The sequence below is a fragment of the Ruditapes philippinarum genome, unplaced genomic scaffold (assembly GCF_026571515.1).
Source record: "Ruditapes philippinarum isolate M1 unplaced genomic scaffold, ASM2657151v2 ctg1006_1_1_1_1, whole genome shotgun sequence".
In the NCBI taxonomy this organism is placed as follows: Eukaryota; Metazoa; Mollusca; class Bivalvia; order Venerida; family Veneridae; genus Ruditapes; species Ruditapes philippinarum.
This window is the reverse complement of record NW_026864870.1, coordinates 68,350-93,792: the sequence shown is the minus strand read 5'-3', so window position 1 is coordinate 93,792 and position 25,443 is coordinate 68,350. Positions and strand designations below refer to the sequence as shown.

The window sequence follows — 25,443 nt, the reverse complement described above, 5'->3', positions numbered from 1 at the left end:
CCGTATAACAAAAGACATGTGATTTTAAACATAATAACACATAAAAATATTAGGTTGCATGCTTTCAATGTTACCAAGACGAGATGTAACGGATAATTCAATACGAATAAATTTGGGGACTATCTCAAAACATTGTGCTATCAGTATTTTCCAAAATTGGAATGAAATCTGTTTTAAACTTTTATATAAAATGTCACTAATGGTGCTTAGCAAAAATAGTTTATAATATAGTATAGAAAGTATATAATCACACAAAGAAAAACGGATGAACGCATGGAAGGGGATTATTTTCATTTCCCTCGCCATCTTTTCTGTGCGGGAAAACATGCTTTTTTCTCAAATTAATACACATTTCTTTGTTCATACATTTTCTCGTAGAAACCAGTATATGGACATGAAGGTGTTAATATGGCTTAGAAATTTAATCTTATCTTTCTAGAAAGGTATATAATTAAATTCAACACGCCTTTCATGTAAATGTAAAGGTAATTGTTTTTGTGGTGGTTTTATTTTGTAAGAAAAAAAATTTCAATATCTATATTGTTCATTGTAAGCTGACACTTTTGTTATATTATTTTGCCTTTTAGAGAGTCAAACAAATAGATTTAAAACAAAAACATATACTTTATACATTGGTAACTCAATATATATCTCACAGTGTTTACATTGTTTTTGTCACTGAAGTAAATACACATAAAGATATTAATTATACATTTTTTTTGTAATAAAATCTAAGTTTATTTTTCTTTGTAAAACTATTAACTAGATTACATATGACTTTATAGGTACTTTCGTTGTTAGCAAAAGATATGTTCGGTCTTCAAGTCTTTCTAAATGAAATGTATGATTATAGACACGAGTGTACGGCGCGTAGACAATTCCGTAACAAGTCAAAGGCCATCCCCAAGACCCCCTTTTAAAACAATGAAGTTAAAAAAAATACGTGAATGAAATTTTCTAAATCACAATTAATATGATTGGTATATCACATATCACTATAAAAATATACTATAAATTTATATCAAGGAATACAACTATCCACTGACTGTTCCCTGCCTCGATCGGCATAACGTCATCATGCTTAAAAATATTAAAAAATATGACTGTTTCTAGAAAAAGACTGTCATTAAATAATCTTTGGTTTTCATAAAATGTTATATATTAGATCGCTCGAAAGTGTCCTTATGAACAGTTCTGATTGCATTATTGTAAAAATGCCAAACTTGAGCTACAAGTGCTTGAAGATTTTGAATGGACCTATCAGATATCCAAAATAAAACTTTATAGCAAATCTTTGCTACTTTTAATCTTAAACGTCAAATCAATTCGAACGTATATATTTGTATTAAGACAACTTACTGGTTAGTGCAAAGGGTTCATTCCAGTGAGATGCGTGTGTGCAGGGACGGGACTTGCTTGTGCGTCTTTTTTCCGACGTTTAAAACTTGGTATGTTATATTTTTTAAGAATGTGTTATTGGTAAAATACACAAAATGAACCAAACAACTAAGGAAAATCGCCATATGCTCTTTATTGTGTTGCTGTGACGTATACTCAAATAAAAAATAAAATAAAAACCTGGTCCTTCTAAATACTATACTGTAATAACGCTTTACTTACACTTAACATCGAGCTCCGTCTTAACAAAATTGTTTTCAGAGGTAGAGGTGATTTCAACAAGGTATCCATCTTTTGATTCGCAATCATTCTGCAGGAGAAAAATCAACTCCATATATTTATTAGTTTAAATAAACATGTATGTGTCCTATTATAGTTTAGTACGGACGTTTGACGTCACTACTTGTGATCCATTTTGTTTCTTTTTCTATCGTTTTTTGCGAGTGTTTTTGCCAAGAACAATAATGCAAAGTAGCTTCAAATGTATAGAACTTGTGTCATCTATTTGATACATGAAGTTATCTCTTAATGAAGATATAACTAATTACTATTTAATTTTGCTGAAAACCAAAATGTCATTATTCGGAATTGTGACCGAGACGGAATGATATATCATTGTTGATGCATTATCAAACTGAAATTTTTGTTGTTTTTTTTGATGTCATTGAAAACAAATCTGCTTCATTTTAAGTGTTCTCATTCAAATGTTTCGCTTCTTTTTTAATTATTACATTACTCATAAATTAACGGTCAGCCTTGTGATTTATGTGCTACAGGAATTGTAAGTACGTTCCTTGTATAGCCGAAGCAATTGATTTTTCATGATAGTTTCCATCATCTTAGATTTCATCAAAATGATAGAAAAGTTAGTTTATAAACTGAACTAAGCTTTGTCATTCATCACTGGCTTCATTCACTGCATAAGTACAGGATCGTTAAGTACGAATGTCAAATTCCTTAATATGTTTCACAAATTTCAGCGCATCTGTCACAAAGTGGCATTCCGAGATTTTCGTCCGTTGTCCGTCCGTAAACTTTTACTTTAAACAACACCAACTCATAATCCGCTAAGCCAATTTCATCCAAACTTCAAAGGAATGATTATTTGGTGGTCTTTAAAATTGTTCAAAGAATTTTATTCCATACAGAAATAGGAGTTCAATGGTAAAAAACTTTAAATAATTTCTTAAAAAAAAAAAAAAAACAATATGGAACTAGAGGTTAGATAGATGTGGTCAAAATTGCTTCGCCTTGGGAGGTCATTGATTTTCCTTATATTTATTCAGTAAGAATTTAAAAAAAACTCTTTTGGAAAACACAAAGAGCTTGAGCTTAGATAGTAAGCATGAAACATCTTCTAATAGGTGTCTACCAAGTTTGTTTAAATAAAAAAACCTGTGGTTAACAATGGCCCCGACCAAATGGTTATTAATTTTCCCTTAATGTATGAAGTGAAATCTTAAAACAATATTCTCTGAGCAACATTGTAAAGCAAAGATATTTAGCATGAAACATGAGAATTTTTATATTCAGGTAAGCGATTTCAGTGCAGTCATGGCACTCTTGTTTAAAGTTTGAAAAGAAATGATATATGGAATTTAAATGATTTGCCTTAAATGGGAGTTGTTTCATAACGATTTGAAGATACGTTTTGCCCACTTAAAAACATTATGAAAAACTATTTTAAATAGCAAAACATTAAAAAACTTATAAAAATATGTTAATGTACCTAATTACAGAAAGCGACATTTATAATTAAAAATAACAAGCAATTATCATAGAATTGCACGCAATCCATAAGTCCCCTACCGGTCAGAACCCCAGCAACATTCTGATGGGCCATTGACCATTAAATTATACCATTGAATGAATGAATGACAACAATGAGCTTATATCTTTTGAGTTCAAATTTTGTCTATATCATAGTAATGTGTTACATTCCCTGCCAAGTAAGGAAATTATTTTAACAGACAACAGATAATGAAAAGTGATTTATGAGTTTATCAAATGTTTCAACTTTTCTCTATTTTAAGTAAATTTGTTGGAAAAAATCTCGTCATTTTATTATGATATAGGAGTTTGAAGTAAATCCTAAAAGGAATAAAGATGTTGGAAGTAAAAAAATACCAATTTCTCAAAAAAGATCAAGGGGGGGGGAGGGGGCATAATTCTGAAAATAGTCTTGCAAGAGTATTATATACCTTCTCACATATGTTGAGTGATAATAAGAAACATACATATGAAGTTTGAAGCAAATATATAAAGAAATAAAATGTTTAAAAATAAAAAAAAATAAAAACATTTTTTTATGAACATTCTTAGTTAAAGGGAGATAGATGGTGCGAGAGTTGTAAACCTATCACATATGATGTGGTTGATGACCAGAAACTAATATTAAAAGTTTGAAGTAATTACCTTAAGAAATAAAGAGTTATAGTAAAAACTGGAATCAGAAATCTTGAAATTCAGTGTATTTGTTGCCATAGCAATCAGACTTTTCAGCAAACGAAGTAAACAAAATGCATTATCTCCAGACTGCCATCTACCCATATCTCAAGTTTCATAAAAACATTTTCAGTACTTTTAACGTTATCACTGGGTCCAGTTTATATGTGAAATTTGCCATGTTTTCAGTCTATTTGTTGCCATAGCAACCAGAATTTTCAACGTAGGAAGAAAAAAAGACGTGCATAATATCCATACTGCAATATCTCCATATATCAAGTTTCATAAAAATATTTTCAAGCTATCGCGGGATCAAGTTTTGTGGTCGGACAGACTGACAGACGGATATTCTAACAGGAGAGTAATAATGTGGCTACTCAAATGTTCTCTCTATTGTTCTTTTTAGCCACACAAACGAAAATAGCCACATGAAGGCATACAGAATGAATGACATCAAGTACCTATTGTCCCTCTAGCCACATAATTACTTTCCTGTGAGTGCGGATGTACCAACTTTTGACATTTATGATGCAAATCAGCTCATAAACACCACCTGGACCAACGTCAATAAGCAAAATTAGCTCATAAAACAAGAAAATAGCTCTTAATTCGAATTTTATGAGCTTTTGTTCTTTATTTAACTACGGAATGAAGCTCATAAATATCAAATGTTTGCTCGGACAGACAGACGGACGGAGTGTAAACCTAAAGTCCCCTCCGGTTAAACCGGTAGGCGAAACAGTCATTTATATAGCCAAACAACTTGTTTATGGAAACATGTATCTAGTAATTAATTACAGTACTACAATTTCTTTGGTTGAATTAACGTTTGCGCTAGAAAATCTTATCAGTGTTTTTCAAGATACATCTTTGTTTGCACTTAAATTTTATTTTCGTCTGTAAAAATGCTACAGCGATAGAAGATATGGTTGTTTTTATCAGAAAGAAATATATAGCAAAATTATTGACTTAATATGATATGATTATATATCTAAAGCACTGCTTGATAAATAATATGTAATAGTCGTCGTATGTTATTATTAACAAAATACTGACCGTTATCATATTTTTTAAACACTTATTTCAAACATTATCTTTCTAAATATGTTAAATTAAGCAAACACATTTCATCCTTCAAACTGATTACACCACTAAAGTAAAATTGCACCAACGTACATAAATACTGTTTTGCATGGAATATACGTTCTTATATTCATATTGGGAGCCAGTGTTTCTATAAAATCTGTTGTAGATGGAGTAAATTATCAGTTGGACGAAATGCTAAACAGTATGGGATAATAAAAGAAATAATATTACTTTGGCATTTTCCCATGTCGCCTTTGTGAATACACCCAGATAACAATTATTTTCAAATCTGATCCATCCTCCAGGACATTCAGGACCTAAAAGTAAACATATAACAACAAAATAACACAGAGAGTATTATTAAGGTTGGTGAAGAATAACAATGAGATACACAATTATTATGAGCAGTAAGGCGTGAGTCTTTACAACCATATTATCAAACACTTTATAAATCATTTGAAACAAAAGGTATTAATAGTTTTTTACGGTGCTAAATTTGTATTACATCAAATACATTTACATATATCAGCTAAAGTTTTTAAGACTTTATAAAGGACAAAATAATGTCAATTATTAATATACATTTAACATTTAATTTAATAGTTAATCAATAAATTAATATTTAGTAGAAAATCACGAAGAAAAAATTAACAGAAATAGGTAAAGTATTCAGCGTCATAGTACAGATGACCTTCGATCATGTGGCCTATGCAAACACGACTTGAATTTGTCATACATTAAGTGCACTTTAAGCAAAAGAAAAATAAAATTGCAAACTATGCGAACGTGTGAAAATTGATGAAAATATTTGAAAGTTGCGTAATAAACTATTCTTATATTATTGAGAGAACTTCCAATCAAATAATATGTTACATATCGGTAATGGTGTTTGGGAAACAATAATCATGTTAAAGATCACTGTGAGCTTCAACTTTTAACGTCAAGGACCAAAAAAAACACTATATTTTATCTGTAGCGTTATTCTATCATGAAGTTGTATTTCCCTGTCCAGATTTTAATTCTTTAATGTTTTCGGAGAGGTTCATTTTTGAATAGCTAAATATAAACCTTAATAATACAGGGAAGGCAAAGGGTGGGTCCGCGAAGCAGGGCTTAGCTATAGCTTGCACGGCCATAGACTACATAGAGGATATTCAAGTTTTTTCTATAAATACATGATTTATTTTCATCGAGTGGTATGAAAATAAATATTTCATGAGTGGCGGTAGCCACGAGTGAAATATGGTAATTTTCATGCCACAAGATGAAAATAAATCATGTATTTATATAGAAAAAACTTGAATTTTCTGTTTATTATATACATTTTTCTCTTTTTTTGCGATAAAATTTGAAAGACTTTCCCTTAAATTCTGTGTACTGGCAGAATTTAAAAGAAAGAAGTCCGACGAGACACCAGTGAAAAACGGAAAATATGTTTCACTGCAGTGAAAAATAAATTTTTACAGTGAAAATACGGAAAATGAAAATATGCATTTTATTTCATCAATATTTCTCAATATTTCATTAATAAGTTTATAATAAACGTTAAAATTTAATAAAGTTAACAATCAAATAAAAAAATATTAAACAATTCAAAAATATAAAGATTTTTAAATCAATGAAATGTTCAGTGTCATATTTAGTTGGGCGCCGACATTTTTTAATAAACACTATTATAATAGGCAGAGTATTCCGATAACGGAACAATCGCAACTTTTCGACTTAAAAATAACCGTCGAGGTGTTCCGAGTGAAAACATAATTGGTGCATTATATACCGAATGACACCTTTTAAACGGAATATGTTTAGTAACAATGAAAGATTTTTGTAACCGACCTTCCCACTCAAAGTCTTTTCCAAATTTTATATTTATTAACGTAAGACAAATTAACAAATGACATAATGTAAAGGTGATAATAAAAAATAATCACATATTGTGTAAAATATCTAAAAGGAAATACGGTGTAATTTTTTATCTTTTTCAAATATTCTGTACAGTAATAAATATAACTCATTTATAACTCATTAAACGTCGGGGATTACATTGCAGTAAAAATATACATAACACATTTATTGACAAAAGTTTTGAATAATAACAAAGATGGAAATTGAGAAATATTGAAATTGACCTTTAAGAGAACAATTCAGTGGTGTTTCCCAACTGCCAGTGTCAAGGCAGCTTATTGTACCGTTTCCCTCATATCCACTATCACAGACAAGAGAAGCGGTTGATCCAAACGTTGTTGCGTCAAAGTGCAACTTACCATTGGTCACATTTAATGGAGACCCACAGTCTGAAAAATGTGAAAAATGGTTAAATTGAAAAGTTACATTTAAAAATTATATCTCGACGTTAAACATAAGCGGAAAAGAGGTTAATATTTAACTTCATTGTAACAACCGTTTTTTTTTTTTGTTTCAAAAGGTGTCATCAACAGACATAGTTTTATACACTTTAATTTATATTCAAAATGTTATATAAACACGTCAAAAGGTATACAGAAAAGCTTGTTAGGTTTCAAAAATGACGAATTACATCATTTTTTTTAACAGGATCCACTGTTTCCTATTGTACCCATAGCCACATAAAAAAAACAAATTGTTAGCGCGCACGTACTGACACAGGACGACCAAAAGTATAAAATCATAATAAATCACACAGGACGACAAATGCTAAAAAATCATAATAAATCACAATAAAGCAGCACACCTCCAAATTGATGCTAATTTTCGTGAATCTTTGAAAGTGTGTTTAAAATAATTATTTAGTAAATTAACCCAAAGCAAGCAATAAGTATTAAAACATTATCAAAGGCACAAACAACCCCCGTCAATTACTAAAAAGAGAACAAAATATGCAAAAATGGCTCTTACTGCGTTAGTAACGCAGTAGAAATGTAGTCATAAATACTTAAAAATCAGTCATTTATCGCACATTACATGTAAATTATTACTTGAATCTTGAATAGTTTTACTTTTCAAAAATCTTAGTACATTTTGCTCAGTTTTGATTTTATTGAAATATTTTCGCTCATCTGGAGGCATGCAGCTTTAATAATATCTGTCATATGTTGCGGTTCGGACCGGAATATCCGTCCCAAGGGGACCCGCACATTGGGCGGTAACGAGGCTTGCCGAGTTATTGCCCATGGACGGTGTTCCCGAGGCACGGATATTCCGATCCGAACCGCAAACATATGTCAGATATTTTTTCTTGCATTGTCTGCCATATTATTTCATATTTTAGATAGTTTACCTAAATGCGATATATGTTCATGGAAATTAAAGTCATTTCATCCATAACTATGTTCTTACTATAACTTATGAACTTACAACTTAAATAACAACGGCGAAATGACGTCATCATAAACACATATTTCCATTCTAAAACGACGTCATTTTAACGCGGTTCAATCATAAAGTGCGCTAAAATGACGTTGTTGTTGGGCACGCGACTCATCTGGCACCCCCATGCCAGACGAAATTTTCGACATGGGTAAAACTAGCGGAAACCCCAGTCTGCTATGCAAGAACAACAATTTTGTTCTTTGTTGAGCTACAAATGTGATCGAAATATGCTCTGGTCAACTAAAATAATACATTGACAATCTTTTGATATTTGAGCGAGACACTTAGGGGTCGATTGATTAATATATAACATATTTGTAAGGAAATAGGAGGAAACATATATTTTGTATAAGGTCCCTGGTACATTTAATCTTAAACGTCATGAAACAGAATCAATTTTTATCAGTAGCGTTATTCTACTATGATATTGTATGTTTCCGTGCAGATTTTAATTTTTTAGCGTTGTCCTAGCGGTACATCTTTTAAATAGATATACATATTATATTTAAAATTAGAAAAAATAACATAAGACAAGTATTGGATGAAAAATATATAAAAGAGATATACAAAATAATTACCCCTCACTTTTTTCGTAATGCTAATTTCCCATAGGCCTTTTGGACTTATTTTGACTGTTAAATGCAGGTGAACCACGTGACTAAGAATTTTGTACTGTTACTTAAGAAACAGTATTTTCAACAGTATAAAATCTGGTCACGTGGTCTATTTTCTAAATAAAATGGCCGCAATTTTTCTCTCGATTCATTCTTATTTTCGACGTTAAACCCCGATAGGACATCAATTTCTTCTCAGGAGTTGCTATGACACTCATAACATATAGTTGTTCGCACCCTGGTGTGCTTTTCGCGTTTAAAATATCTTTTTGTTGAATAGTCAAAAAGTGAACATCCGTTTTCAACGGAAGTAATTGCAATGTAAATAACTATGAGTCAAACTGGAACATGCAGACGATTTAAGCATACAACAATAAATTATTTAAAAATTTTAATCAGTGAAACGTTACAGATATGGTGAACAGACATAGGATATACATGTAATCGTTATTTTGTCAAAAACCATGCTAGGACTATTCTGGAAACAGAAGGATCAGATTTTACAGATCATAACTGTGTAAATGGGTTAGTGTTGTGTTTTCTAAATAAAACCTAGCTTATCGTATGTTTATGATTTGAAGATATCATCACTCGCTTAAAGAATAAAAGAAAAAGAAAACTTCTCAAGTAGGCATAAGGTACACTTTAAACTTAAAGGTAAGGACTGTTTAGTTATTGTTACTCTTGGACTTGGTTTATTTTTGTTACAGTTAGATTTAGTTGACAGTTTCAGATCATCAAAGTATTTTTGTTCCGGGTGATAAAATGAATAACACATGAGTTTGGGAGTAACAGTAAAAATATCATCCCTCGTAAAAATAATGTCACCCTCTGCTACGCCTCGGGTAACTTTATTTCTCTCGGGATGATATTTTTACTGTAACCCACAAACCCATGTGTTATTTATATAATAACATAATGTGTACAATATCTATAAGTTAATAAGGAAACAGATCTTTTACAAATCACCAATATAGTAACAAGTAAAATACATTTATAAATCATTAACGTTCGGGCTAACATTGTACTTAAATGTATATAACCAATGTATTGACAAAATGTCTTAATATTAAACAAAGTTTGAAATTGATAAATGTCAAATTTGACCTTTGATAGAACATCTTGGTGGTGTTTCCCAACTGCCAGTGTCAAGGCAGCTTATTGTCCCGTTCCCATCATATCCTCTATCACAGACTAGAGAAGCGATTGATCCAAACGTTGTTGCGTCATAGTGCAAGTTACCATTGGTTACATTTAATGGAGACCCACAGTCTGAATAATGGTTAAATTCATAAGATACATTTAAAATTGGTATCATGACGTTAAACATAGGTGGGAAAATGGTTTATATTCATTGTAACGATAAACTAGGATACATAGAATGAAATAATTCCTCAGTATATTATATTGACAGCGAGTGGCGAATGCGTGAAACTATCGCCCAATTACCACAGAATAGCTTCTAAATTTTGTTTTGCAAAAATCATTATTTTATCTGTAGCGTTCTCTTATCATAAAGTTGTATTCCCTGTTCAAGATTTTAATTCTTAAGCGTTGTCCAAGAGGTACATTTCTGAATAAATACATATAAAACTTTAATAATACGGGAAACTAAAGACCGTGTCAGCGAAGCGGATCCTGACTTTGCCTTACCCGTCTATAGACGTGTAGAGCTAAATAAAATCAAATTAAAAAACAACAATTCAAAAATCTATAGATTTTCAAATCAGTGAAACTTTCAGTTTCATATCTTGTTAAACGCCGCCATTTTCAATGTTATACTATAATGAAAGTCAGGGTATTCCGATAACGGGACGATCGCAGATTTTTAGCTTAAAAATAATCATCAAGGTGTTTCGAGTGTAAACAGAAGTGGTGCATGAAATACCGAATGACAGCTTTAAAACAAGAACTGTTGAGTAAAATATGACCGATTTTAAACCGATTTTCCCGCTCATAGGCTTTGCAAAATGTCTTAAAGTAAGAACAGTATAGAATGACACAATATAAATATGATAACAAAAACTCATATTGTATAAAATACCATAAAGTAATACGATATAATCTTTAATAGATCGTTTTTCGATAGTCTATACAGTTATACATATAACTCATTAAAGTGCGGCATATTTTATTGTAGTAAAAAATACATTACTTATGTATTGACAAAAGTTCTAAAAATTAGACAAAGATTCAAAATGATAAAAATTAAAATTGACCTTTAATAGAACATCTTGGTGGTTCCCAACTGCCAGTGTCAAGGCAGCTTATTGACCCGTTTCCATCATATCCTCTATCACAGACCAGAGAAGCGATTGATCCAAACGTTGTTGCGTCATAGTGCAAATTACCATTGGTCACGTTTAATGGAGACCCACAGTCTGAATAATGGTTAAATTCATTAGATACATTTAAAATTGATATCATAACGTTACACATAGGTGGGGAAATGGTTTATACTTATTGTAACGATTAAATAGAATACCTAGAATGAAAGAATTCCTCAGTATATTTTATTGACAACGAGTGGTGCATGCGTGAAACTATCGCCCAATTTACTAAGAATAGCTTCTTAAAATTCTGTTTCAAAACACCATTATTTTATCTGTAGCGTTCTCTTAACATGAAGTTGTATTTATGTTCAGAATTTCAATTCTGAACAGTTGTCCAAGTGGTACATTTCTGAATGGCTACATATAAAACTCTAATAATACGAGAAACCAAAAGCCGTGTCCGTGAAGCGGATCCTGACTTTGCCTTACCCGTCTATAGACATGTAGAGCTAAGAAAAAATCAAATAAAAAACAACAATTTAAAAATCTATAGATTTTCAAATCAGTGAAATTTTCAGTTTCATATCTAGTTGGACGCCGCCATTTTCAATGTAACACTATGATAAAAGGCAGAGTATTCCGATAATGGAACGATCGCAGCTTTTTGGCTTAAAAATAGTCGTCAAGGTGTTTCGAGTGAAAACCGAAGTGGTGCATGAAATATCGAAAGACAGCTTTAAAATGGAAATGAAAAGTAAAATATGAACGATTTTTTAACCGATTTTCCCGATTATAGGCTTTGCAAAATTTCTTATTAAAGTAAGAACATGATAGAATGACACAATATGAAGATGATAATGAAAAACACATATTGTGTTAAACAAACCAGTTAAGTAATACAGTGTAATCTTTAATAGATCGTTTTTAGATAGTCTATACAGTTATACATATAACTCATTAACGTGCAGCATATGTTATTGTAGTAAAAATACATTACTTATGTATTGACAAAAGTTCTTAATATTAAACAAAGTTTGAAATTGATAAAAATTAAAACTGACCTTTAATAGAACATCTTGGTGGTGTTTCCCAACTGCCAGTGTCAAGGCAGCTTATTGTACCGTTTCCCTCATATCCATTATCACAGACCAGAGAAGCGATTGATCCAAACGTTGTTGCGTCATAGTGCAACTTACCATTGGTCACGTTTAATGGAGACCCACAGTCTGAATAATGGTTAAATTCATTAGATACATTTAAAATTGATATCATGACGTTAAACATAGCTGGGGAAAGGGTTTACATTCATTGTAACGATACACTAGAATAATCAAAAGAAAATCAAATAAAAAAGAACAATTCAAAATCTAAAGATTTTCAAATCAGTGAAACTTTCAGTTTATATTTAGTCGGGCGCCGCCATTTTCAATGTAACACTATGATATGAGGCGGGGTATTCCGATAACGGGACAATCGGAGCTTTTTGGCTTAAAAGGAATCGTCCAGGTATTTTGAGTGAAAACAGAAGTGGTGCATGAAATACCGAATGACAGCTTTAAAACAGAAATGTTAAGTTAAATATGAAAAAAACCCGATTTTCCCACTCATTAGCTTTGCAAAATTTCCTATTAAATTAAGAACATTATGGAATGACACAATATAAAGATAAAAAGCACATATTGTGTAAAATGCCAGTTAAGTAATACGGTGTAATCTTTAATTGATCGTTTTTAGATAGTCTATACAGTTAAACATATAACTCATTAACGGGTGGCATATTTTATTGTAGTAAAAATACATTACTAATGTGTTGACATAAGTTCTAAATTTTAAAAAGAGTTTGAAATTGTTAAAAATCAAAATTGACCTTTAGTAGAACATATTGGTGGTGTTTCCCAACTGCCAGTATCAAGGCAGCTTATTGACCCGTTCCCATCATATCCTCTATCACAGACCAGAGAAGCGATTGATCCAAACGTAGTTGTGTCATAGTGCAATTTACCATTGGTCACGTTAGATGGAGACCCACAGTCTGAATTATGGTTAAATTCATTAGATACATTTAGAATTGATATCATGACGTTACACATAGGTGGGAAAATGGTTTATATTTATTGTAACGATTAAATAGAATACCTAGAATGAAAGAATTCCTCAGTATATTTTATTGACAGCGAGTGGTCCATGCGTGAAACTATAGCCCAATTTACTAAGAATAGCTTCTAAAAATATTGTTTCCAAAAATCATTATTTTATCTGTAGCGTACTCTTATCAGACATGAAGTTGTATTTCCCTGTTCAGGATTTCAATTCTTAAGCATTGTCCAAGTGGTACATTTCTGAATGGCTACATACAAAAGTCTAATAAAACGGGAAACCAAAAGCCGTGTCCGCGAAGCGGATCCTGACTTTGTCTTACCCGTCTATAGACGAGTAGAGCTAAAATAAAATCAAATAAAAAACAACAATTCGAAAATCTATAGATTTTCAAATCAGTGAAATTTTCAGTTTCATGTCTAGTTGGACGCCGCCATTTTCAATGTAACACTATGATAAAAGGCGGGGTATTCCGAAAAAGGGACGATCGCAGCTTTTTGGCTTAGAAATAATAGTCAAGGTGTTTCGAGTGAAAACCGAAGTGGTGCATGAAATACCGAATGACAGCTTTAAAATGGAAATGTAAAGTAAAATATGAACGATTTTTTAACCGATTTTCCCGATTATAGGCTTTGCAAAATTTCTTATTAAAGTAAGAACATGATAGAATGACACAATATAAAGATGATAATGAAAAACACATATTGTGTAAAATACCAGTCAAGTAATACTGTGTGATCTTTAATAGATCGTTTTTAGATAGTCTATACAGTTATACATATAACTCATTAACGTGCAGCATATTTTATTGTTACAGTAGTAAAAAATAGATTACTAAATTAAATGTATTGACAAAATTTCTAAATATCATACAAAGTTTGAAATTGATAAAAATTAAAATTGACCTTTAATAGAACATTTTGGTGGTGTTTCCCAACTGCCAGTGTCAAGGCAGCTTATTGTACCGTTTCTATCATATCCTCTATCACAGACCAGAGAAGCGGTTGATCCAAACGTTGTTGCGATATAGTGCAATTTACCATTGGTCACGTTTAATGGAGACCCACAGTCTGAATAATGGTTAAATTCATTAGATACATTTAAAATTGATATCATGACATTAAACATAGCTAGGGAAATGGTTTACATTCATTGTAACGATTAACTAGAATAATCAAAAGAAAATCAAATAAAAAAGAACGATTCAAAATTTCAAATATCTAAAGATTTTCAAATCAGTGAAACTTTCAGTTTCATATCTAGTTGGGCGCCGCCATTTTCAATGTAACATTCATGATATGAGGCGGGGTATTCCGATAACGGGACGATCACAGCTTTTTGGCTTAAATGTAATCGTCCAGGTGTTTCGAGTGAAAACAGAAGTGGTGCATGAAATACCTAATGACAGCTTTAAAACGGAAATGTTAAGTTAAATATGACAAAAAATTTAACCGATTTTCCCACTCATAAGCTTTGCAAAATTTCTTATTAAAGTAAGAACATTATAGAATGACACAATATAAAGATGGTAATAAAAAGCACATATTGTGTAAAATACCACTAAGGTAATACGATATAATCATTAATTGATCGTTTTTAGATAGCCTACACAGTTAAACATATAACTCATTAACGGGCGGCATATTTTATTGTAGTAAAAAAATACATTACTAATGTATTGACAAAAGTTCTAAAAATTAAACAAAGTTTGAAATTGATAAATTGACCTTTAATAGAACATCTTGGTGGTGTTTCCCAACTGCCAGTGTCAAGGCAGCTTATTGACCCGTTCCCATTATATCCTCTATCACAGACCAGAGAAGCGATTGATCCAAACGTTGTTGCGTCATAGTGCAATTTACCATTGGTCACGTTTAATGGAGACCCACAGTCTGAATAATGGTTAAATTCATTAGATACATTTAGAATTGATATCATGACGTTAAACATATGTGGGAAAATGGTTTATATTTATTGTTACGATTAACTAGAATACCTAGAATGAAAGAATTCCTCAGTATATTTTATTGACAGCGAGTGGTCCATGCGTGAAACTATAGTCAAATTTACTAAGAAAAGCTTCTAAAAATTTTGTTTCGAAAAATCATTTTTTAACTGTAGCGTATCATGTCACTCTTATCATGAAGTTGTATTTCCCTGTCCAGGATTTCAATTCTTAAGCATTGTCCAAGAGGTACATTATGAATGGCTACATATAAAAGTCTAATAAAACGGGAAACCAAAGGCCGTGTCCGCGAAGCGGATCCTGACTTTGTCTTACCCGTCTATAGACGAATAGAGCTAAAAGAAAATCAAATAAAAAACAACAATTAAAAAATCTATAAATTTTCAAATCAGTGAACTTTTCAGTTTCATATCTAGTTGGACGCCGCAATTTTCAATGTAACACTCTGATAAAAGGTGGTGTATTCCGATAACGGGACGATCGCAGCTTTTTGGCTCAAAGATAATCGTCAAGGTGTTTCGAGTGAAAATAGAAGTGGTGCATGAAATACCGAATGACAGCTTTAAAATGGAAATGTTAAGTAAAATATGAACGATTTTTTAACCGATTTTCCCGCTCATAGGCTTTGCAAAATTTCCTTTTAAAGTAAGAACATGATAGAATGACACAATATGAAGATGATAAGGAAAAACAAATATTCTGTAAAATAACAGTCAAGTAATACTGTGTAATCTTTAATAGATCGTTTTTAGATAGTCTATACAGTTATACATATAACTCATTAACGTGCAGCATATTTTATTGTAGTAAAAAAATAGATTACTAATGTATCGACAAAAGTTCTAAATATCATACAAGGTTTGAAATTAATAAAAATTGAAATTGACCTTTAATAGAACATCTTGGTGGTGCTTCCCAACTGCCAGTGTCAAGGCAGCTTATTGTACCGTTTCTATCATATCCTCTATCACAGACCAGAGAAGCGGTTGATCCAAACGTCGTTGCGATATAGTGCAATTTACCATTGGTCACGTTTAATGGAGACCCACAGTCTGAATAATGGTTAAAATCATTAGATACATTTAAAATTGATATCATGACGTTAAACATAGGTGAGGAAATGGTTAACATTCATTGTAACGATTAGCTAGAATAATCAAAAGAAAATCAAATAAAAAAGAAAATTCAAAAATCTAAAGATTTTCAAATCAGTGAAACTTTCAGTTTCATATCTAGTTGGGCGCCGCCATTTTCAATGTAACACTATGATATGAGGCGGGGTATTCCGATAACGGGACGATCGCAGCTTTTTAGTTGAAAAGTAATCGTCCAGGTGTTTCGAGTGAAAACAGAAGTGGTTCATGAAATACCGAATGACAGCTTTAAAACGGAAATGTTAAGTAAAATATGAAACAAATTTTAACCGATTTTCCCACTCATAAGCTTTGCGAAGTTTCTTATTAAAGTAAGAACATTATAGAATGACAAAATATAAAGATGATTATAAAAAATACATATTGTGTAAAACACAAGTTAAGTTATACGGTGTAACCTTTAATTGATCGTTTTTAGATAGCCGACACAGTTAAACATATAACTCATTAACGGGCGGCATATTTTATTGGAGTTAAAAAATACATTACTTATTTATTGACAAAAGTTCTAAATTAAAAACAAAGTTTAAAATTGATAAAAATTAAAATTTACCTTTAATAGAACATCTTGGTAGTCTTTCCCAACTGCCAGTGTCAAGGCAGCTTATTGACCCGTTCCCATCATATCCTCTATCACAGACCAGAGAAGCGATAGATCCAAACGTTGTTGCGTCATAGTGCAATTTACCGTTTGTTATATTTAATGGAGACCCACAGTCTGAATAATGGTTAAATTCATTAGATACATTTAAAATTGATATAATGACGTTAAACATAGGTGGGGAAACGGTTTACATTCATTGTAACGATTAACTAGAATACCTAAAATGAAAGAACTCCTCAGTTTATTTTATTGACAGCGAGTGGTGCATGCGTGAAACTATAGCCAAATTTACTAAGAATAGTTTCTAAAAATTTTGTTTCCAAAAATCATTTTTTTTATCTGTAGCGTTCTCTTATTATGAAGTTGTATTTCCCTGTTCAGGATTTCAATTCTTAAGCGTTGTCCAAGAGGTACATTTCTGAATGGCTACATATAAAAGACTAATAATACGGGAAACCAAAAGCTGTGTCCGCGAAGCGGATCCTGACTTTGCCTTACCCGTCTATAGACGTGTAGAGCTAAAAGAAAATCAAATAAAAAACAACAATTCAAAAATCTATAGATTTTCAAATCTGAAATTTTCAGTTTCACATCTATTTGGACGCCGCCATTTTCAATGTAACACTATGATAAAAGGCGGGGTATTCCGATAACGGGACGATCGCAGCTTTTTGGCTTAAAATAATCGTCAAGGTGTTTCGAGTGAAAACAGAAGTGGTGCATGAAATACCGAATGACAGCTTTAACAAAGAAATGTTAAGTAATGTTAAGTAAAATATGAACGATCTTTTAACCGATTTTCCCGCTCATGGGCTTTGCAAAATTTCTTATTCAAGTAAGAGCATTCTGGAATGACACAGTAAAGCTGATAATAAAAAACACATCTTGTGTAAAATACCAATTAAGTTTTACGGTGTATTCTTTAACAGGTCGTTTTTAGATAGTCTATACATTTATACATATAACTCATTAACGTGCGGCATATTTTATTGTAGTAATAAAGTGCATTACTAATGTATTGACAAAAGTTCTTAATATTAAACAAACTTTGAAATTGATAAAAATAGAAATTGACCTTTAATGGAACATCTTTGTTGTATTTCCCAACTGCCAGTGTCAAGGCAACTTATTGTCCCGTTTCCGTCATATCCTATATCACAGACCAGAGAAGCGATTGATCCAAACGTTGTTGCGTCATAGTGCAATTTACCATTGGTCACGTTTAATGGAGACCCACAGTCTGAATAATGGTTAAATTCATTAGATACATTTAGAATTGATATTATGACATGACGTTAATATAAAAGACTAATAATACGAACCAAAAAGCTGTGTCTCGCGATTCTTGAAACTTTGCCCTTTACCACCGTCTATAAGACGTACGTGTAAGAGCTAAAAGAGAAATCAAATTAAAAACAACAATTCAAGAAATCGTGATCTATAGATACATTTAGAATTGATATCATGACGTTTTGCAAAAAATTTCTTATTCAAGTAAGAGCATTCTATGAATGCACAGTAACAGCTGATATATAAAAAAACAACATCTTGTTAAAATACCAATTAAGTACGGTGTATCTTAACAGGTACGTTTTTAGATAGTCTATACATTTATACAAATAACTTCTATACGTGCAGCATATTTATGTAGTAATAAGTGCAATACTAATTATGACAAAATCTTAATTATTAAACAAACTGAAATTGATAAACAATAGAATTGACGCTTTAATGAACATCTTTTTCGTATTCCCAACTGCCAGTGTCAAGGAACTTATTGTCCCGTTTCGTCATATCCTATATCACAGACCAGAGAACGATTGATCAACGTTGTTTCTCATAGTGCAATTACCATTGGTCACTAATGAGAGACCACAGTCTGAATAATGGTTAAATTCTTAGATACATTTAGAATTGATATCATGACGTTACAAGAATACCTAGAATGAAAGAATTCCTCAGTATTTCTTATTGACAGTGAGTGGCACACGCGTGAAACAATCGTTCAATTTACCAAAAATATCTGCTAAATGTTTTGTTTCTAGAATATTTTATCCTATTTCCGTATACTATTTGAATGAAAACAGCAACATTTCACAGTTATTTTCTTTGAAAACATCATCAGCTATAGCTTGATAGACTTTATTTGTGTTTCATATATACACGTCAAAATGTATATTATTTCAGGTTTAAAACCGACAAATAAAGTACACATATCAATATACTTTCGAAATGTTGGAAAATTGATATCTCACTCGATCTTCTGCCTCGCGAGATTTCCGATTTCAAACGTTGCCCGTTGCAAAAATTACTGCCTCAGAGAGCTATTTCAACATGATATTCTGTATTAAATATCTATCAAACAATCTAACAGAAAAGAAATATTTATTATGACAATATAAAGAATATACAAACCCTTTCGATATATAGTGTTTGATGAAGGAAAAACGGTCTATGAAAAACAACTTAACAATTGGATCACTTTTAAATGTTATATAAGTTTAAATGGCAATAATGGCAAATGATAACGAACCTCCTACCACTGATATCATTATTTCTATTTGTATGTAGAATTATTTGAATAGAAAAATCAATCATAAAATCCTTGGTTTGTCAATGTAAAAACGTAATAGAGATAATACTATGAATGGCGGAACTTTTGCTGAGTCATTTCAATTCTTGTTTTTCTTATTTGTATGTTTGTTTGTTTTGTTTCTTGTTGTTTTTTGTTGATGATTTTTTTAATGTTATGACCTATTTTATACATTTGTTTGCTTATAACAAGTTGGTCAATCATTATCGCCACCTTCCTTGGAATACCAAGTAAGCAACATCTCTGTCAAATCAACCATCACAGAGAACTTGCGCCTGGCTGGCAATATGATCTAACCAGAAGCAGCTTAGCAGTTCCAGCATTGTTACTTATAAATAAATATCTACTCTTTTACTTTTCAAGTGGGTGGGGAATACAAAAATAATCTCTATTTTTTCGCATTCATAATCTAATCTCTAAGTTTTTTATGTAAATTAACACAAAGTTCTATTGTTCTCTATTGTATATATAGTTCAGTTGTTATATTATCATTTCAATTATGTATGTTTTAATTATAAAAGTACCTTTTATTTTGCATCTTGATTTTCCCCAGTTCCCAGTTTTTAGGCACTGAATTTTTTCGCGACTTGCCTTATAGCCCGGATCACATACAACTGTTGCTGTTGCCCCCATTGTCGATGTTGATGCATCGTCTAAGTTTATTTTCCCATTTGAGATATTTTCAACAACTCCGCAATCTGAAATTGTCAGAGTAACAATATCTCATTCTATGTTAAATTAAGTGTCACAAACTGAACACATTTGAAAAAATAAGGAGCAAGCAGATATAAAACAATTATTGATAAATATGACTTTCAATAAATAAAATAATTAATTAATTAATCAATTAATTGTAAATGGAAATGAATATGATTAGTATGTCCTATTTAAAAAAGAAACTATATGTAACTTAAACAACATGATAAACTAAATAACAGAAACACCTGAGTTAAAAAAAATGTGTTTACATATTTATAAATTAACAACGATTTAGAAGAGATACAATTGATATAAAAATAAGAAGAAAGAAAGTACTAAAGAGTAATACACAGCTATTTGCAAATGGTAAACAACTTATCTTTGTATTTTTTTAGTTATAATATATAATTTTTTTTATGCCTTACTTGTATACATCATTACGGGCCCGTATTAACAGTTGTTTTTGTTTGGCTTGACGTTACCGCACAAACAGGGTATAGGTCACATGGTGACGTTATAAGCCTATTAGGTATTGAGAGATAGATATCCCTAAAATAAGTGCCAGCTTTTACCAATGAAAACGTGTTTCTAAATGTGTATGTAGCCTCATTTGAGTAGGAAACACAGTCATAAAACATATTAAGATCTTTGGTTTTTCGTTTGCAAATTTGTCAATCATTTTTGTTTTCTTTGAATTCCTAATCAGTTACATATTATTGATCAGTTAAGTGATGAGCTTGTCCGTGATCTGCCTTGTGCCCTGTCCCGGTTTTGTTCGGGGTCCGTCTTGGATCCTTGCCATTAGTTCTTATTGCTGGGTCGTGCGGGGGTTGCGTTCATTAAATACCGCCTGTCCTTGTTGATCTTGTTTATTATATTTTAAATACATAATATAATATAATTCTACGAATGGGGAGACCTCATTTGCTGAGTCATTTCAAATCAAGTGTTCTTAAACGTTCTTTTCTTAAGTATTACTTTTTTGCCGTCTTAAAAACATTCTTTTGTTTATAATTTGCCGGTCGATCATGGTGACTAGCTTTGTTGGAATACTTATCTATAAGTTATTAATAACTTCTCCGCAATTAATAAATAAAAATCAGCAGTTGCACTGGATCGCCATAAGATCTAACCAGCAGCATCATAAAAACTTAGCATTGTTACTTATAAACAGATATTTTTGTTAATTGTTTTACATGTGAGAGTGGAAAGCAATCTCTGTTATCTTTTTGCATTTTTGTAAATATAATCTAATTAGGTTTCAAGTAAATTGACCTATAGTTATATTGTTTTGTATTGTATGAACATTTCAATCGGTATAATAAACACTTTTTATTATGTGTATCTTTTTTTAAAAGTACCTTTTATTTTGCAACTTGACTTTCCCCATTTCCCAGTTCTTAGGCACTTTATTTTTTCGCGACTTGCCTTATAGCCCGGATCACATTCAACTGTCGCTGTTGCCCCCATTGTCGATGTTGATGCATCGTCTAAGTTTATTTTCCCATTTGAGATATTTTCAACGGCTCCGCAATCTGAAATTGTTAGATTAAAAATAAGAAGTAACAATATCTCATTCTATTTTAAATACATAATATAATATAATTTATTTCTACGAATGGGGAGACCTCATTTCCTGAGTCATTTCAAATCAAGTGTTGTTAAACGTTCTTTTCTTAAGTATTACTTTTTTGCCGATTTTAAAACATTCTTTTGTTTATAACTTGTCGGTCGATCATGGTGACCAGCTCTCTTGGAATACTTATCTATTAGTTGTTTATAACTTCTCCGCAAGTAATCAAGAAAAATCAGCAGTTGCACTGGCTCGCCATAAGATCTAACTAGCAGCATCTTAAAAACTTTGCATTGTTACTTAAAAACAGATATTTTTGTTAATTGTTTTACATGTGAGATTGGAAAGCAATCTCTGTTATCTTTTTGCATTTTTGTAAATATAATCTAATAAGGTTTCAAGTAAATTGACCAATACTTACATTGTTTTGTATTTTATGAACATTTCAATCGGTATAGTAAACACTTTTAATTATGTGTATCTTTTTTTTGAAAAGTACCTTTTAGTTTGCAACTTGATTTTCCCCAGTTCCCAGTTTTTAGACACTGAATTTTTTCCCGGGTTGCCTTATAGCCCGGATCACATTCAACTGTCGCTGTTGCCCCCATTGTCGATGTTGATGCATCGTCTAAGTTAATTTTCCCATTTGAGATATTTTCAACGGCTCCGCAATCTGAAATTGTCAGATTAAAAATAAGAAGTAACAATAACTCATTCTATTTTAAATACATAATATAATGTAATTTATTTCTACGAATGGGGAGACCTCCTTTGCTGAGCCATTTCAAATCAAGTGTTGTTAAACGTTCTTTTCTTAAGTATTACTTTTTGCCGATTATAAAACATTCTTTTGTTTATAACTTGTCGGTCGATCATTGTGACCAGCTTTTTTGGAATACTTATCTATAAGTTGTTTATAACTTCTCCGCAAGTAATCAAGAAAAATCAGCACTTGCACTGGCTCGCCATAAGATCTAACCAGCAGCATCTTTACAAACTAATCATTGTTGCTTATAAACAGATATTTTTGTTAATTGTTTTTCACGTGAGATTGGAAAGCAATCTCTGTTATCTTTTTTTGCATTTTTGTAAATATAATCAAATTGTTTTGTATTGTATGAACATTTCAATCGGTGTAGTAAACACTATTAATTATGTGTATCTTTTTTTTTGAAAAGCACCTTTTAGTTTGCAACTTGATTTTCCCCAGTTCCCAGTTTTTAGGCACTGAATTTTTTCCCGGCTTGCCTTATAGCCCGGGTCACATTTAACTGTCGCTGTTGCCCCAATTGTCGATGTTGATGCATCGTCCAAGTTTATTTTCCCATTTGAGATTTTTTCAACGGCTCCGCAATCTGAAATTGTCAAAATTAAAACTAAGAAGCATCAATTACTCATTCTATGTAAAATAAAGAATAATAAATTGCCAATTTGCACAAATTCTAAAAATTAAAGAGCAAAAAGATATAAAACAAATATTGATAAGTATTAATTAATTAGTTAATTGTAAAAGCATATTTAAATAAATTTGATAATTATATCATATTGAAAAGAAACTATTTGTAACATACTGAACTAATTTATATAAATCCTTTTGTTTAAACAAATCAAAAACAATCTCGTCTACTAGATAGTTGTTATATACATCTGTATGCGTGTGATTCACAACTGATCTCTGTATATTATTAGTTATAAAACAGATGTATTGTTTGTAATATGGCCAAGTATAAATAGGTTTAACGTCAACGCACCAACACAGTATAGGCCATATTGTGACCATATGTAGTTCTCCGCGTTACATCGTATAGACGGAGAACTTTTGTCTCAACAGGTGCGATATCAAAACTGTAAAAACCAGTTTGGTCACGTGATAAGAGTCATTGACCGTGCGTACGTACGATTAGTGGTCAGTTGTACAGAGACTCTAGCTTGGTTACACGTCGTTTACTACATTAAAATTCAATAACTTTTGTGCAAAATGATGTTTATATATGTTTTATTTGTTATAATTAAAAGGCATGTCAGAACTGTTTCCGTTGTTCAGTATTTCTAGGAATAGTCGGGGCATTTCAATGTTAACGCATTGACTAGGCTACGGAAACACGTTTCCTCCTGTTTTTAAAAAAATATAAAAAGAAAAGATAGGGGTTTTTTCGTGGGCGGTCCGTATTCTGATGAAGAAATATACGTTTGTATTTTCGATTTCCGTCATGATTGAAAACATTCTAGCTTAACTTTAGAGGTTTTATCAGATTATTAACATGACGCAAATCGCATTTTCGATTGTAGCATGCTTATATTTATCTAATAGAACACATGATAAATGAGTGATTTATTCTTGGGTTATATAATTATATTGTGATAGAAAAGTATTATTGTAATTACGAATGTTTACTCCTCAGTTGTTTACTGGTGGAGGAATACCTTAGCATTATTTCATTACAAACAGGCACCTAAATAGAAAAACCGAAGTCCCGTAAAGTAGATACAGTTGTAAGCTTAAGCTTATTGTTCCTGTAAACTGTATATAATTTCACAACAACCAAGCTTCTAAACCACATACCACTGTCATTTCCTTATTTGTCACATAGTGAGAATGTATGTTGTTTGTTATAAATAGCTATCCCTTACCTTTTAATTCGCAACTTGGTTTCTGCCATTTCCCGTTTTCTAGGCAAACGATTTTCTTTTGAGTTGCCTCATACCCAGGATCACATTTTATAGTCGCTGAGGATCCTATTGTTGTCGACGATTTTTTGTTTAGCTTCACCTTGCCATTCCGAAAAGTTTTAATTGGACCACAATCTGATAATATTGAAATACAACGTCTGAAGAGTATATGCATTACATGAACAAGTTTTACAAAATGTATATAACAATGTTGAAAGCGTAGAGAAGAAGTTTAATTTTTCAGAAGAGAAAATTTGGAACACGTTTACTTACAATGGATAAATAAAGTAGGGATTTTTTTTTGTTGTTGTTGTTCCTTCTTCTCTTGTTGTTGTTGTTTTTTTCTCTAAGTCGCCAGATGATTTGAGAATTGTTTTTAGAAATTTTACAAAATATAGAACAGGAGAATGGCATTGAAATAATATTTTTCTAGATAAATACCAATAATGACGGAGTTGATCCAGTTAACTTGCGGTTTTATGACTGCAATAGATTGAAGCTGTGATGAGCAAGGATCAGACGATGTGACTGCAAGTCCTTGCAGAATTATTTCTTTTCTCTTGGATCCAAACACAGGACTTCCTGGCTAAAATTTTCATAAAATATATCTTTACAATTGATTTCTTAGCAACTGGGTGCAATATCCTTCCGCTGAAGTCAGGTCACAGGCGGTTGCACCGAGGCACGAATTTTCACATCATTCAGAACTGACAGTACATCTTTGTTTTAAAATTCTGAATTATGAATACTTGTTATAAATTAGTTCTAGTTCTATAAAAACCATTTCGTATGATATGGTAAATTGATAATCACAGCAAGAATTTTTATGCGACTCACAAAAAGGAAGAAAATAAAGAACCTTGTTCAAAACGTACAAGTCGCCTCAGCCATTTACTTCATCTACACAACTAATTAGCAAATCT

At 31.6% G+C, this 25,443-nt stretch overlaps 1 protein-coding gene across 1 annotated transcript in view; it reads right to left on the bottom strand.

Annotated features, from left to right (window-relative positions):
• The window catches only part of LOC132727116 (sushi, von Willebrand factor type A, EGF and pentraxin domain-containing protein 1-like), a 28,956-nt gene that overhangs the window by 3,249 nt on the left and 264 nt on the right, over positions 1-25,443 (bottom strand). The window contains exons 2-18 of the mRNA XM_060712523.1: positions 24,962-25,106; positions 24,482-24,655; positions 23,032-23,205; positions 22,350-22,523; positions 21,639-21,812; positions 20,103-20,276; positions 16,935-17,099; positions 16,115-16,279; positions 14,989-15,153; positions 14,167-14,331; positions 13,032-13,196; positions 12,226-12,390; positions 11,111-11,272; positions 9,999-10,163; positions 7,059-7,223; positions 5,161-5,246; positions 1,621-1,708 (exon numbers count right to left, since the gene is read on the bottom strand). Coding sequence (XP_060568506.1) covers positions 1,621-1,708; positions 5,161-5,246; positions 7,059-7,223; positions 9,999-10,163; positions 11,111-11,272; positions 12,226-12,390; positions 13,032-13,196; positions 14,167-14,331; positions 14,989-15,153; positions 16,115-16,279; positions 16,935-17,099; positions 20,103-20,276; positions 21,639-21,812; positions 22,350-22,523; positions 23,032-23,205; positions 24,482-24,655; positions 24,962-25,106 — 2,671 coding nt within the window. The remainder of the gene's footprint in view (positions 1-1,620; positions 1,709-5,160; positions 5,247-7,058; positions 7,224-9,998; positions 10,164-11,110; positions 11,273-12,225; positions 12,391-13,031; positions 13,197-14,166; positions 14,332-14,988; positions 15,154-16,114; positions 16,280-16,934; positions 17,100-20,102; positions 20,277-21,638; positions 21,813-22,349; positions 22,524-23,031; positions 23,206-24,481; positions 24,656-24,961; positions 25,107-25,443) is intronic.